The sequence below is a fragment of the Sceloporus occidentalis genome, unplaced genomic scaffold (genome assembly GCF_023333645.1).
Source record: "Sceloporus occidentalis isolate IW3139 unplaced genomic scaffold, rSceOcc1.0.p SCAF_247, whole genome shotgun sequence".
Classification (NCBI taxonomy): domain Eukaryota; kingdom Metazoa; phylum Chordata; class Lepidosauria; order Squamata; family Phrynosomatidae; genus Sceloporus; species Sceloporus occidentalis.
This window is the reverse complement of record NW_028317227.1, coordinates 873,559-889,181: the sequence shown is the minus strand read 5'-3', so window position 1 is coordinate 889,181 and position 15,623 is coordinate 873,559. Positions and strand designations below refer to the sequence as shown.

General features: G+C 40.6%; 1 protein-coding gene across 2 annotated transcripts; it reads left to right on the top strand.

The window, feature by feature from the left end:
- The first annotated feature begins 2,367 nt into the window (after positions 1 to 2,367).
- Positions 2,368 to 14,766, top strand: LOC149276108 (ras-related protein Rab-6B-like). Of its 2 annotated transcripts, none has more exons than XM_089503891.1 (8): positions 2,368 to 2,443; positions 7,227 to 7,285; positions 7,879 to 7,932; positions 8,680 to 8,785; positions 12,287 to 12,398; positions 13,398 to 13,491; positions 14,386 to 14,452; positions 14,702 to 14,766. In XM_089503891.1, exons 1-8 carry the CDS (start codon positions 2,368 to 2,370, stop codon positions 14,764 to 14,766), a joined length of 633 nt encoding a protein of 210 aa, XP_089360017.1. The 2 variants fall into 2 exon arrangements, with proteins under 2 accessions (XP_089360017.1, XP_089360016.1); XM_089503890.1 differs by having other exon boundaries at positions 8,677 to 8,785.
- Positions 14,767 to 15,623: the final 857 nt, after the last annotated feature.

Below are 15,623 nucleotides of genomic sequence, written 5' to 3'. Positions count from 1 at the left end.
GTAAAGCGACTGATAAAACCAGAAACGAGAAGAACAAATTGTGTGATGTTCAATTGGTTGTAATTGCTAATTAACTAAAAATTGATCTGTAAGAGAAACTGCTGGAAAGATTGGTGAGAAAGGAAAATGAGGAAAAAATACCCAAATTATTTATTTTTGTGCATGAGTTATAAAAAAAGGATTGTGGGGTGCAAATGATCTACATGGCTAGTTTGCCAAGTATTACCCTTCATGTTGTGTGGACAAGCTACGCAATCCTTCTGGAAAATTCTGGAAAGATCAGGATAAAAAACAAAGAGAATTCTATCTCCAAATCTACCACTTTGCCTCAAATGTGTTCAAGTGGTGTAATGTATGGCCCTTCCACATTGTACCAACATGAAAGACATGAAAGAACTGTGCTTGCCATTAATCATTGAAGCTCACACTAGATTACCAGATACCACTGCTTTATTAGAACAAATATGTGATTGTGATCCAACCAGAAAAGAGGCCAGAAAATCACTGTCTACTGCTTCAATAGGCATTTTCTACAACGAATAATGAGATTTGTTGTAACCTCCACCACTCACAGCTCTTGACAATTGTGGCTCATTGTAGTTTAAATTTAATCTTGGGACCGCAGGGTGGTTAAATACTTTTGTTAAGTGTAAGAAATGCATAGTTTCTTTAAAGAGGGAAATGTAACATTACGTAAGGAGGAGAAAGACTGTACACCAATGTCTGGGACAAGGCTTGGGTACGCCATTGGAGTCAGTGAGGCATTTAGGTGAGTGAGGTAAAGCCAGGGGCTGTCTACCTGTGCACACGAAGCACTCTGAACAATCCAAACACTAAAGGTTATTATAGAAACACACATTAGATTCTCCAGATAACACATTGTTTACAGGTAAGCAATGGTATCCGCAATCTTTTGCTTTGGTTAACCAAACGTTGCACCCCGTTTATATTAGCACTAAATATAATATTTAGTTTTAACAAATTAGAATAAAACATAGCTTCCAACCTTACAAATGACCACCTTTGTCTTTGTGGTGTGGCCAGGGTTTTACCAACTTTGCAAGTTTTCTGATTTCTGTAGTTGAGTAACACATATCGAATGTAATGGTGCATCCTAGTACATCATAGTACCAGGCGAGTCAGGCTGCGTCCTTCGATGCCTGGATCATCGGGGCGTAGAAAGTCACCTCAGGAACAGCCCCCCATATGTAGAAGTCGGTCTGATACCTGGCATGGACGCAATGGAAGCCTCGACAATGGGTGAGGGCAGGGCCGGCCGAAGACTTAACGCCGCCTGGGGCGAAGTTTAAAATGCCGCCCCCCCGCCGACGCCGGGGGGGCGGCATTATCTACCCCCCCCCACACCGGTACTTACCCTTAAACAGTCCTGCGGCGAGTCTCCCTGTGCTGCCACGATGCCGGCTTGTAATGCTGAGCGCCGGAAATTCACGTCACTTCCGGCGCTCTGCATTACAAGCCGGCACCGAGATCGAACAGGGAAACTCGCCGCAGAGGAGAGAGAGAGGGGCGCCGAGCGGGTAAGCGAAAACCACTCGGTGCCCCTCTCTCTCTCCTCCGCTTCAAAAAAAACAAAAAAAACCCGCTTGGGGCGGCAAAGTGCCGCCCCTTCTAAAGTGCCGCCTGGGGCAATTGCCCCAGTCGGCTCCATTGTAGGGCCGGCCCTGGGTGAGGGTCATGCTCAAGAGACCCATGACTCACTGACATTCTAAAAGACATTGAGTGTACTGATCTGGGTTGACAAAGGTGCTTTTTTTGCCTGGAGATTTATGTGGTCTAGGGCCGGCCCTGGACATACACTTTAAGTGTATGTATCGTGAGTAAAGTGCTGTGTAAATTGTTGGCACTATATAAACAAAATATAATAATAATAATAATGATAGAACACTGCAATTCACTCATGTCCAGAAAACCATTCTGGATACCTAGAAAGGAGGAAATTTCAGGGGAGGAAAGAAGGACTCGGATCCAGAGCCTCTCCTGAAGAAATTATAAAACGAAAGGTTATGAAACATGTTTACTGATGAATTTATCATAACACAATAATTTACTATTGCGAGACTAGTACCGGGTATTATTGAAAAGCATAATAATACACATTAATTTAAAAGCAGGCTTGACTGTCGCACTCGATACTCGCCCCTCCCTGTGAATTACCTAGCTCTTCCTCCTCCCATGGGTATACCAATATGGCGGTGATTCTCCTCAGGGTCTGACAGGTTTCGAAGGCGCGCGCAGCCCCTCCCTCTTACGCACACTGACACATTTCGTGCTCGCTCACGAGTGCGTGCTTGCGCTTTGGTTCTGGTCGGTTCTGCTCGAGCTTGGTGATTCGGTGTCATTTTCATCATGAGCTCGGCCGGCGGCGGAGAGTTCGGGAACCCCCTGCGGAAATTCAAGCTGGTCTTTCTTGGGGAGCAAAGCGGTGAGAGCCAGTGATGGCGGGAGGGTGACAAATGTGTAAATGTTAGATATTTAGTCCTTGCAAATATATAGCGCATCCTTACGTGCATACGCATTATGTTAAAATATTGCTCGTGCATTATATATTAATGCAATATACCGTATAAGCAAGCTGTCGTGTACATTGTATAGACGGGAGGCCTTTTAGAGGTAGGCAGGTTGGGGCGGAGAGTGTCTGAAATGGATGCAAGAGACACGGCAGGTTTCTGTCATCCGTGTACATTTTGCTCTATTTCGTGCCTCTATATGTTTAATCGTTGGGTGGGTAGAAGACGTGTTGATATCTGATAATCAGACATGTATTGGTTGGTGTTCATGTATAAATGATAAAAAATAAGACTTTCAAGTGGGGGACATTTTTAAAATCCATCCACAGATCCATCGACCTTTGCGAGAAGTTACCGGTCCATTTATTGTTAATGGTTCATAAGGAAGGTTCTGCATCATGGAATGCATTTGTATTTCTGTGTATAAGGCTCCATCATGATGCACTGTGCTGTCCTCTACAGAAGGAAAACAAAGCAGTCATGGTGGCATAGAGACCAGTAATGGTGGTCTGAGCATTTTGGATCTCCGTAAAGCGAAGGCCCGTGGGTCTTTGTGTCTGTTCTAGACACCCCTGTGGATCGGTTTTATTAAAGGCACATCATACCTAGAAAATGAATTGTGAATGGATGATTGCAAAATAAAGCCCTGGTTCTGTACTGTCCAAGTCTGGGTATGTTCGGTACTGATGTGACATTGTGATCCCGGTACTTTCAGAAGAATAGGGGAACTTTGAAGGCAGATGTAGTAGATGAAAAGGCCCAGCACCCCATCAAGCCCCCATTAACGCTGCTTTCATGAAATAGTACAAAAATACAAATTACCAAAATTTTCACTGTAGTTCACAATGCAGTTATTTAATTGAAAACAAGCAGAAAATACTAAACGATACCAAAAAAACTAGACATCCTGTGATGTCTTCTGTGAGTCAGCTTTGAGAATGCTGTGAAGGATCTCATAGTAGCATCTTTATTGTATATCCTTCACTTAGGTTATATACAAAGGGGTCCTGATAGGGCGAGCGTGGAATACAACCTTGCCACAAATATCTTTGTAATTGCTGATTTCTATGCTTACCCACGCAGCGAAGGATGGGCACACGATCCTATATAAAATAAAAGATGCTTAGGAAGTGTTTAAAAAAAGCTAAAATCCAGCAGTCAAAATTTTTAACTATGATCTATACACTTGAAAGGGAAAGAAGGGTTTTGGAACCACTCCTAGTTCCTTGCATGGTAATTCTGCAAGAAACACTAAGCTGAGCCATAAATCCCCTCTCGTTGGCTGATGTCACCACCCTAACACAATGTAGCAGTCGTGCATGCTGTTATATTAGCCGAGAAGGTGAAAGGCATTGGCACCACTTGTGAGCAGACCCTTCACACGGCTGTATTTATTCGCTGATCCCGTGTCATCAATTGACCAAATAATGTTTTGTAATAAACTGCTACTCTGCGTTCGCTTAGACACCGTCATATTTCTAGAAACTGTAGCCATTGGAGACATCCAAAGTTTTGCAGTCATTTGGTGTTCGGAACATGTTGCCAAGTTAGCAAAGATAAAATAAGACAAAGGGGACATTTTCTAGGGAGGTGACTTTAGGTTTAAGGACAACAATCATATGTAAATAGAACTTCTGAAACTGAGTGCTTTAAATAAAATGATAGAATTCCTCACCAAAGACACTGCTATATGCCTACGAGGGTGACCTCATGGGCTGTTTTCTACAGCACACAGTCGTTGCGTATGTTGCTGGTGTGAGGTGCAGCCAGTGGCATATTGTGGTTCGGCGGTGTCTTATATCTAAGCAAGAGCAGTGGCCCCAGTGAAGCTTCTGCGCCGCTATCTTTCTAAGCACTTGAATATATTGTCATATTCGGGCGCTCTGCCTTTTAAGCAGAAGGTAACTATGGAGGCTGTTACATAGTTATATAGGCTGAAAAAAGGCGTCCATCAAGTTCAGCCTTTCCTAGATCTGTTAGTTTTTTGCTGTTGATCCAAAAGAAGGCAAAAAAAACCCAGTTTGTCTCTTTCCAATTTTGCACAAGGGAAAAAATTCCTTCTTGACCCCAAAATGGCAGTCAGCTGTTTCCCCACAATTAAAGATTATATCCTTGAATATTATGTTTTTCCAAGTATTCATCCAGTTGCTGTTTAATGTGACCTCACCAGCTTTTGGGGGGGGGGGTCAGCTCATTGAGCGGTGGCACTTGGCTCCTTGTTATGCTGCAGAGGGCCTGCCATCCTTGGCCAGAAAACACCACTAGATTCAACCCTGCAGTCCTTTCTGTGGGTTTATTCACCCTGCATACAGAATGGTAACAGCTACACAAGGAAACTGACTGAGCTGAAGTGCACCTGAAGTAGATACAGTTGAGTTTCTGGTGGATGACAGAGGCAATAGTTAAAGCTATTCTTGGTCCAATGCCCAAGCTTACAAACAAGTCATAGTAAATCACAGTTTTACAGTTTATATCCTTAAAAAAAAGAGGCAGATGACTCTGGTGAGTGGGATGTCCTTTAAGAGGAGATGGGAGATCAACCAACAAGAATGCAGTTTGTTCCATCATAATCACCCTCCCGGTGAGAATACTCAGGTGCAAAGCAGTTCTGTATAAGCAGTCTTAAAATTAAAGAGTGCAAAGGCGTAGAGGATTGTGATGAAAGTAAACGGTGAAACTTGGCTATCAAATACATTAACGTGCATATGATAGCTGGAGTGTCTCTAAGTTCCATGTCTAGCAGACATACCATCATTATTACACCCAAGAACTGTCACATTCAAGATAAAACAGTAATTAATCCCATCTATAATTTACTCTGTTTTAGTGTTACGTTACACTACAGCCATCATATGCACTTTAATGCATATTGTCTCTGAGTGATCCCTTTACGTTTTTGTGATGCCCCCTTTAAAATACAGGGGGTTCACTGCAGCTACTAATCTACGTTCTGCTGCAGCTTCTCTCTGAAGAATTTCCTTTCCCTTGCACAAACACACAGTACTTTAACATGTATTCTTCAATCTGTAGCAAATAAAACATTGAACAACTTAAATTAAGAAGTCGTAGCTCTGGAGACCTCCATTTTCCTGTGGAGAGCAGGAAAGCACTCTTACTGAAATCATCGGGAGCACTTTTTGGGCATATAAGCATTGGGTCTCGCATTGGAGCCAAACACATCTCATTCAAGCCTAGAAGCATAGGATGACTGCTGTCCACCTTTATCCTTTCATTTTCTGTACCTCTGTTTTAGAAACCACGTATCAGCCCAAGCAGAACATCGTAACTCGTGCCCTGTAACCAGCCTTGATTATTAAGCAGACTGCTCATATGGATCCAGCACTACAGGGTCTTACAACTTCATGGCACCTCTATAGGTTGAATGCTTGCTGGCAGGGCCCTCTTTACCTAATATATCAGTTTGTCTTAGTCTGTCCTAGTTTTGTCATATCCTGTGTAAGAAGTGCTGTGTAAATTATTGGTGCTGTATAAATAAAAGATAATAAGACAATTTGTGCCTTTAGAAGGTAGGTGATTGTCCATGGCAAGATTTGTGGCATTTAGTGAAATGTCTCCTCAAGTGAAAGTTTTTCTATAGAAGCAGTATAAAGTTAGTGGTTAATATGGAATCTGATAGCAATGCTTCAACTCCCTGAAATAAAAGAAAAAGTAAGAAAATTACAAACCAATAATTCTAGAATGAAAATGTCTATGAATTACATTTTGTGTATTTTGCCTATTAAATATTTGTTGACCTACCATGACAATAAAGACTTAGAAACACAATACCTACACTAGGTAATATTCTTTGAGCCATTTGGTCAGCTTTCTACAGGGACATTCAATTTAATTCTGAAAAACTCAAATCCTGTAAGGCTGGTTTTTTTTGTAAGCGGATTATTTTCTGATCTGTATCAGTGGTGTTGGAAGGCCAAAGATCAGCTAAGGTGAAGACTAACAAGGGCTCACAGTCTGGCGTGACATCACTACAATCAGACTAATGTATGATGTAGGGGTTTCTGTGTGTGGCATTTGTGGGGTTTTTTATTTGTGTCGTATATAATATCTGCATTCCTCAGTGGCATCGATCATTACACCAACAGTGACCGTTACACTGCATTCAAGATACATAGACATTAATATGTAGCTGATCCCGCCCCACCCCCTTGCAGCTATAACAGCTTCCACTCTTCTAGGAAGGCTTTCCACAAGAGTTTGAAGGGTTTCTGTGGGAGGTCTAGGGCAACTTCAGTTAACCTGGCCCTGTCACATGCCTGCCTTGCAATCTCTGTTCCAGTTCATACCGAAGGTGTTTGATGAGGTTGAGGTCAAGGCTCACAGTGGGCCAGTCAAGTTCTTCCACCCCAAACTCATCCAGCCATGTCTTAATGGACCTTGCTTTGTGCACTGGGGCAGCCATGCTGGAATAGAAGAGGGCCAAAATGTCTTGTTATGCTCAAAGGGACACCATACAGTGTGTGTATGTGTATATATATATAATGTGTGAATATACACCTGACGTGGTTTTTTTTTGTTTATTTGCAAACCAGGAAAGAATTATGTTGAGTTGCTTTCAAAATAGCAAAAGCTTGGACTAATTTGAAATATTTTGGGAACCATGCCTCCTGTCAAGCCTTTGAGCAAAACAGTGTGGCATATTTAATATTAATATTGTACATTGTTTTTCTTTTATTGTAGTTGGAAAGACATCTCTTATTACTCGGTTCATGTATGACAGCTTTGACAACACATATCAGGTGAGTGTCTTGGGCTTTGACCTCTGACAGCACGCTGTTAATGTTAAGACTCTCTGATCATGGTATTTAGAGATCAATCCAGTTTAAGGATTATGCTGTACATGATGTTCTTAGTGTCGTCCTTAATTGATGGTCTGGATAGAATCACCTGCTTGACGTTTACTGAGACAAACTTACACAACCACATTGCATGTACTAAGTATCTAGGACTATTAAGGGCCAGGCCACTGTGATGGGCAACTGTCATCTTTTAATGTGCCTGTTGGGGAGGTCATAGATTTGCAAATTTTTATGGAGATCTGTGCAGACTTCTGTAGCATAATTTAGTTGTAACATAATGTTGGAACTCCGGGATATGGCTGTAACACCTCTAAACACATCAATGGTTGTTATATACAAAAAGTGATCCAGTGCAAGGTTCAAAAAGTGTGATTATATTGACCAATGCAAAATACAACTCCTATGGGAACCAGTGGTATGGATTACATTTAAATTGAGAAGTTGTCCATATGACTCATTTTATATGATTGTATAAAACTTCAGACACAGATGAACTGTTCAAGATATTTTTGCTGTGTTTTTTGTTTGTCCAGGCAACCATTGGAATAGATTTTCTATCTAAGACCATGTATCTGGAGGATCGTACGGTGAGTGACAAGTCTCCTGGTTTATAAACATTGGCCAAGCAATTAATGCCTTATGCCGCAGCCAGCGTCAAGGGTCCTTACAAGCCACGTGTCATTGCAAGAATAGCGAAATTAGTTTTTATTTGCTACGATATGTATCATGTTTCATGGTTTTTTTTGTTTTGCTAAATCACTTTTTTATTTTTTTTTTCTCCATTTCGTTTTTCAGCATGGGAGGAGTTAAATCAGATTGGGCAGCAGAATGCCGGCAATGCTGGCTTCTGCTATGGGGGGGGGGGGGTGCAGGCTGTCAAACAGCCTGATCTCCCGTGCAGCGGCAGGGATGTGTCATTGTCACTGCGAGAAGGGCAGGACGTACCGGTACGTCCATAGGGGATTCTTGGAATGCTTTTTTTGGGTGTACCGGTACGTCCATAGGGGACTGAAGGGGTTAAAGGATTAAAAGCATTTGTGCGTATTTTGATAGTTATTTTGATATTAACCTTGTCTTTCCTTTTTCTCATGCTCACCTCACTATATTTCAGTTATTGAAAAGCTTTACATTTTAAGGTTCATAAAGTTTAAGGATGGATTGTGGGTTTCTGTGAGTGAATTGGATGGTTGCGGGCGGGTCTTTTAAACACTGCATTTGCTGTGAGAAACATTTCAGCTTCGGTTTTAAGAAATGTCTTGAAATGCTTCCCTTTTTCATATAAGCGCTAACTTTCTCTCCGACCTTTTTTCCCTTGTCCGGACTATTACTAGCAGGTGCGGCTGCAGCTCTGGGACACGGCAGGGCAGGAGCGCTTTCGCAGTTTGATTCCCAGCTACATCCGAGATTCCACCATTGCAGTGGTGGTGTATGACATTACAAGTGAGTATATCCGAAAATGTTGTTTTACTGCCTCCTGTTGACAATAATTGATATAGTATAGTTTGTGACTGTTATATCTAGCCACAAGTCTCTGTTTACTACACAAGTTTAGTTTTTATTGTTTGGGGGGGCTGCTAAATGAAATCTATTTATTTTCATTTTAGTCAGTCTCTCTTCTTTAGGTAGGACTTCCCATATTAAATAATTTGTGTAACACGTAGTAAAAGCCGTTAACAGTATTGCGTGCTTGAATTGTGCGTGTATAACCATGTATCACCAGCAGTGAGAATACTGCTTTTTGGCATCCTGCGCCATAGCGGTAATTAACTTAGGATTTCTTTTTAGGTGAGGATGATATACAGCCTCTGTGTGTCTAGAAGTGAGACACTTTAGGAAAGGTTAAAGAGACAATCGTTTTTTGGGGGGGGGGTTTTGTTTACAAAAGGGAGAGTTTGCAAGAGACTTATGGTTTCATCTCACTGACTACATAATGAAGGTCCCAACACAGCAGATTTAGAAAGAGCTTAGCGATCCCCTTATAATGTATAAAGTGTGCGATTTCTTCAAACTCCCCTCACTGGAAAAACTTGACAGGGTTGGACCTTCATGATGAAATATCGACGTGTCTGCAATCTGCCCTGCCAGCTTTCTTGTTTGTCATTAACCCCTTCGAGACAAAGGCTGATTTTACTTTTTGTACCCTTTGTGACAATGGCCTTTTTAACATTTCTGCGCTGCTTGTGTTTAGCTGTAATTTTCTTCTTTCCCGTTTACTGAACCCACACACATTAGATATTGTTTTTTTCAGGACAAGAAGGGCTTTCTTTAGATGACATTGTTTTGATTGTATCATATTATTTACTATTAAAAAAATTATAAAATATGGTGAAAAATTTAGAAAAAAATGACTGTTTCTAACTTTTAGTTGAAAAATCTTTTACTCATCTATAAAAGGTAATGAAAAAACCTGCTAAATAGATTCTACTATTTGTCCTGAGTTTAGAAATACCCAATGTTTTTATGTTTTTTTGCTTTTTTCTACCCATTATGGGGCAATAAGTACAGGTAGCGTTTTGCTATTTCAAAGCCATTTTTTCCAAATCTGGTAATTCTTCCCCCCATGTGCCATTTCGGGTATCTTTGAACCCGGCCAATGCAATTTACCCCATCAAGTCATATATTTTTGAAAACTAGACAGCCCAGGGTATTCCAAAACTCTTTCCATGCACCATATCTACCACCAGTCTTTGTCAAACTTTATGGTAGTCATTTTTTTGCATTTGTTTTGTCATACACATTTTACTTCAGGTATGAATTAAAATGTTCTAGTTTATGTCACTATCACAAAACACCCCAATATGTGTTCAGCAACATCTCCTGAGCGCAGCGATACCCCACATGAATGATTTTGCCTGGCTGTTTGGGGGCAAAAGGGCCACATTTGGGGCATGCGCATTTTTCAATGTTGAACTTTGGCATTTGGGGATCCACTGCCCATGCCCTATTTGGTACATCTTTGAGCCGGGCCATTTCAGTGTGCCCAATAAACCCATATATTTTTGAAAACTAGACACCCCAGGGTATTTCAAATGCTAGTATTTTAACTCTTTCCATGCACCATATCTACCACCAGTCTTTGTCAAACTTTGTGGTAGTCATTTTTTTGCATTTGGTTTTCCACACACATTTTAATTCAGGTATGAATTAAAATGTTCTCGTATATGTCACTATCACAAAACACCCCAATATGTGTTCAGCAACATCTCCTGAGTACAGCGATACCTCACATGAATGATTTTGCCTGGCTGTTTTGGGGCAAAAGGGCCACATTTGGGGCATGCGCTTTTTTCAATGTTGAACTTTGGCATTTGGGATCCACTGCCCATGCCCTATTTGGTACATCTTTGAGCCGGGCCATTTCAGTGTGCCCAACAAAACCATATATTTTTCAAAACTAGACACCACAGGGTATTTTAAATGCTGGTATTTTAACTCTTTGCATGCACATATTTTACCACCAGCATTTTTTCAAAGTTTGCAGTAATATTTTTGTGTGTGTATTTTTCCCACACACACCTACTTTATGTATGAATTTACAGCTCCTGGTATATGCCGCTGTCACACGACACCCCATAATGTGTTCAGCAACATCTCCTGAGTGCAGTGATACCCCACATGCATGGGTGTGTCATTTTTTGGGGGAACTAAAAGGCCACATTTGGTACGTGTGCATTTTTCTAATTGGAAATTAGATGTGTGGCCATCCTTCCCCCCCGTGTTAATTGGGACGTTGTTGAACCTGGCCCATTCAATTTACCCCATCAAATCATACATTTTTTAAAAGTAGACACCCCACGGGCATTTAATATGCCAGTATTTTAACTCTTTCCATGCGAGAATTGTTTTAAGCTAATATGCTAATTTTAGGACTTGCTCACAAAAATATATTTTTTATATATATATTTTTTTTATTTTTTTTTAAAAAAAATTTAACATTTTATTTCAACTTGGAGGTTCCCCTGATAGTGACATCAGTGGGAAATGATTTTTACATTTTACTGTTTTTTTACTATTTTTTTCTAATTATTATTAATTTTATTTTATTTTTTAATTTATTTTTACTAATCACACTGTGATTAGAAAGCTGGGCTCCATTGACTTGCATGGTGAATGCAGTACCTGTATTCAACCTGCAAGTGGAGCCAAAGTTCTCTAGATGGTCTGGACCATCTAGCGAACTTTTAAAATTTGTGGTTCCTGTTACAGGACGGCGGCCATCTTCCTTGATGGCGAAGATTGCCGGCGGCTGTGACCGCTCTCCGGAGCGGTCACAGCCCATCAAAAGGTTAGTGTTTGGTGTCGCTGGATGCCTCCTGATCGAGGCATTCCAGCGACACCATTTAAGTTTAGGAGGCGATCGTCGATCGCCTCCTAAACGCTTTTAAAACGGGCGTCCGCCGCCATACAAAGTATGGCGGATGTTGACGCCCCGTGGAGGGGCCAGAGATGGCCCCTTCGTGCCGATCGCGGTGTTGCTGAATGCCTCGAGGTCGAGGCATTCAGCAACGCTTTTTGGGTGCAGAAAGCGATAGCACATGCTTTTCCGTGCCGTGCCAGGACCGGCAATTGTCATTAAGGGGTTAAGATAGAACCATGCCCACGCACAGAAAACTGATATGTACCAAAAAAAAAACACAATTGTGATATCACTAACAATTTTAACAGAAAATCAAGGTTTCATTTATATACGTTGGGATAGTAAGTTAGTGAGTTTCCAACTGCATGGGAAACCTACAATGCATACCCTTTTCTTCATTCACTTAAACCGTCAGCATTAAATAGTTAGGCAGAGCCTCCTTCCCATTAAAAGGTAGGTCAGAACGGTTATAGTTCAGTGTCGACATGATGTTGGGTTTAATCACTTTGAGTTTGCAGATAAGTTTGTCCTCTACATTTCCTCTTTACTATTTGCTACTTTACCTCTTTGATTACTGTGCACAGATCTGAACTCATTCCAGCAGACAGCCAAATGGATAGATGATGTGCGGACAGAAAGAGGAAGTGACGTCATTATCATGCTTGTTGGAAACAAAACAGATCTGGCAGATAAAAGGTAAGAATGTCTTGTCCATAAGACCCTAAAAATTTGTGCAGCACATTTAAAAGTATATGTACCCTATCTACAGTAACGCAAGTGTGCTTACACTCATATCAACATATTTGTTTCTGGTGGCCTTTATCATGTATTTTTTATGAATGTGTATGTTTATGGATGCATTCAAAAATATTTTTAGACATTCCCCAGTATTGCCATTTTTAGTTTCTTCCAGCGCTTACACCACACGCATTACATATGTACCTAATCCACCAAAGGATTTGGGTGTTACTTTATAACGGTTTTCCTTGCTCTACAGTGTTTTACTATAGAGGATAGTTAAGGTTTGATCATCATTTCCTCATACTTTCCTTTCATTTGTTAGGTACACTATTTTTGTCCATCTATGCGCAGCATGGCTTGAAAGCATGGCTATTGATCCATCAACATGTACACTTCTTATTTGTGTTTTCCCACGGTCATCCTCTCCACTTTTTCTTTTGTCCGCTGTTTCCCTTTTGATTTGCTCATTTTTTATTTTTGAGTTCATTTGGTTTTGTTCCATTGCTATAGACAGGTTTCAGTACAGAGGGCAAGAGGCTACTCGGGGACTGCATGTCTTGTATAAGAAAGCAGGTCACACAGGTACGTTACTTGCCGTCATAGCCAGTGAACAACACGCGCCATCCTGAGTTTTATCACCGCCGCCGATGTTTCTCAAGTAGTTCTGTGAAAGCCGGAATTACGTTAGAGCTTAGATATGGCGAAAGAGTTGAAAAAATTTTCTTGTCCTCCGAAAACGAACAGTCCTTCCCGTGAATGAGTTCTTCTCCAGAAGGTATCCCTAAAATGTAAACTTAAATGCTCAGTGGTTGTTTGAGAGGCTTCCCAAAAGAGCTTCTACATTTAGTCTATTTTTGTCTGTCTAAACAAAATGTGTAAATGCCCATTTTGTCAACATTTACTGGCTGTTTGTTCTTTTTTTCATGTCTCTTCGTCATCGTCTCTGTCTTCCAGACAAATCACCACTGAAGAGGGGGAGCAGCGGGCTAAGGAGCTGAGTGTCATGTTCATTGAAACCAGTGCAAAAACGGGTTACAATGTCAAGCAGGTACAGTGTTCCTTTTCTCTACTAGACACATTATCTTCCTCAGCGCAGTTTTAAATGAATGGCACCTTATCCTTTAAGCAGATGTGTATTTTGCTTTGAAAGAGTCCGTGGATGTTAATTCAAGACAGGGGACCGACCGATTCCCAACGTTATGTGGAATGCTTTAGTAAACAGTAGATCATTCAAAGCATTAACGTACTTAAACATGCAAGTCGTAGACGTAAAGATATCCTGAATCTAAGACATTACCAAGGACTGATTAATGTCTAAGTCTTTACTCTGGGAAAAGTGGGCAGACTAGATCAACCATCAAACTCTGTGCCTTCATAAGTATTTGTGTGACACGTTACATTGTTTTGTTGTTAAAAAAATTTTTTTTTAAAAAAATAAAAAATAAATAAATAAATATATATATATATATATATATATATATATATATATATATATATATATATACTCATATAGCCCATACAGAAATATATGTATAGTCCGTGTAGAAAGTTTATCACTTTCTTGACTTCCCAAAAGCAACATGGTTGAATTTTACAAAATGTTTTAATGTGTGTGGATTTCTAATTGCATGCAAATGTGATTTAACATTATAATAGTTCTCTCCCAAAAGGATGTTCTTGTACTGTTTTAACTATCTACACCCTGGTGCTGCATGATGTAATATTATAGTTGACTGTGTAGGATGTTAGCTGTGTAGGTTTAGGATGTTATTTTTTTTGTGTGGAATTTAGTAGATTTATTTTGACACCACTAGTGGGACATTTTACTCACATTAACTATATATGCAGCCTACAAACAGCCACTTTCTGGTCTTGCTTGTATTTGGACATACGTATGAAGAACTAACAAAGGTTGATTAATAATGTGGACTCTTCTTACCAGCTTTTCCGCCGTGTTGCTGCTGCTTTGCCAGGCATGGATAGCACACCAGAGAAGAGCAAAGAGGACAGTATCCTTTACTTTTAAAACGTGATGGTAAAGGGGGTAAATATCTGGGATAGGTGATCAGTATTTGATTTGCTTTATTTCTGTACCACACATATTACACAAAGTTGAACAATCGGGGAACTGTTTTAAGCTCAGTCTATGTACTTGCTTCCCAGGTAATACCGCAATTTTAAACGGCAAATGCCTGTAGTATAAGGCTACAGCTGTATGTGGCAAGCATTATTTTTCTTTAACTATATTTCCTCCTCAGTGATTGATATCAAGCTAGAGAAGCCACCTGAGCAGCCAGTGACGGAAAGTGGCTGCTCCTGCTAACATCCCTGGATTTCTCACAGTCTGCTCTGAGATCCTGACTGCTGTCTCAGTGCACCAGAACGGAAAGAAAAGTGTCACTATTTATCTTAGATTCCCAATGTGTGGATGCAGTGTGTGCTCCATCATTTTATGGGGGGGTGGAGGAGCCTGTGACCAAACCACAGCCTTTCTCCCCCCACTCAAACTGCATGGTGTTGTGTATGGTTGGAGAATGAACATTTTCTGTATGTATAGTTTTTATTTCTTGCACTGTGGGCACTTAACTTGATGCCCTTTCAATTATCTCAATGTGACAAACTATTGGAAAGTTGTGCTGACATGTTCTTGTTTGTTACTGTAAATGCACCAGGATGCAGCTTCGTTACAGGAAGCTGAAACTACTCATTCAGGTCAACAACATTAACTCCAAAAAAGCAGGTACAAAGTTTGACATAGTCACACGAAGGATATAGTGCTTTCACCCTGAAGGAGTTAAGCATATGTCATTATCTGTTCAACTCTTATATTGTTCTACTGCTTTATTTTGCCACTGACAGCACAAATGTCAACACTTATATGCTACTGACTTTAGTTTCCTTTATCTGCACTTGTTTACATACAATCTCCAGTTCTGTACATTAACACAATACTGTCCATTCCATTGTACATTTTGTGTAATTACACGCTGGTTATTCTTGGTTTTTATATCTGTGACACGTGGCTGGAATAGAATGTCCTCGGTAGGATGAATGTTGATCAGAGCTAGTTTTAAACCAAATGTTTCTTGGCCGCATTTAGAGCTGTGTTACACTACGCTCACAGTCTGGCCATACTCGCCTATCTGAGTCGCCTGATAACTAAATGATCATTTTGTCGCC

Coding starts and splice junctions, on each gene's coding strand:
- LOC149276108 (XM_089503890.1), top strand. CDS start 2,368: ATGAGCTCGGCCGGCGGCGGAGAGTTCGGGAACCCCCTGCGGAAATTC. Junction 7,933..8,676: donor TGTATCTGGAGGATCGTACG/GTGAGTGACAAG, acceptor GACTATTACTAG/CAGGTGCGGCTGCAGCTCTG. Junction 8,786..12,286: donor GGTGGTGTATGACATTACAA/GTGAGTATATCC, acceptor TACTGTGCACAG/ATCTGAACTCATTCCAGCAG.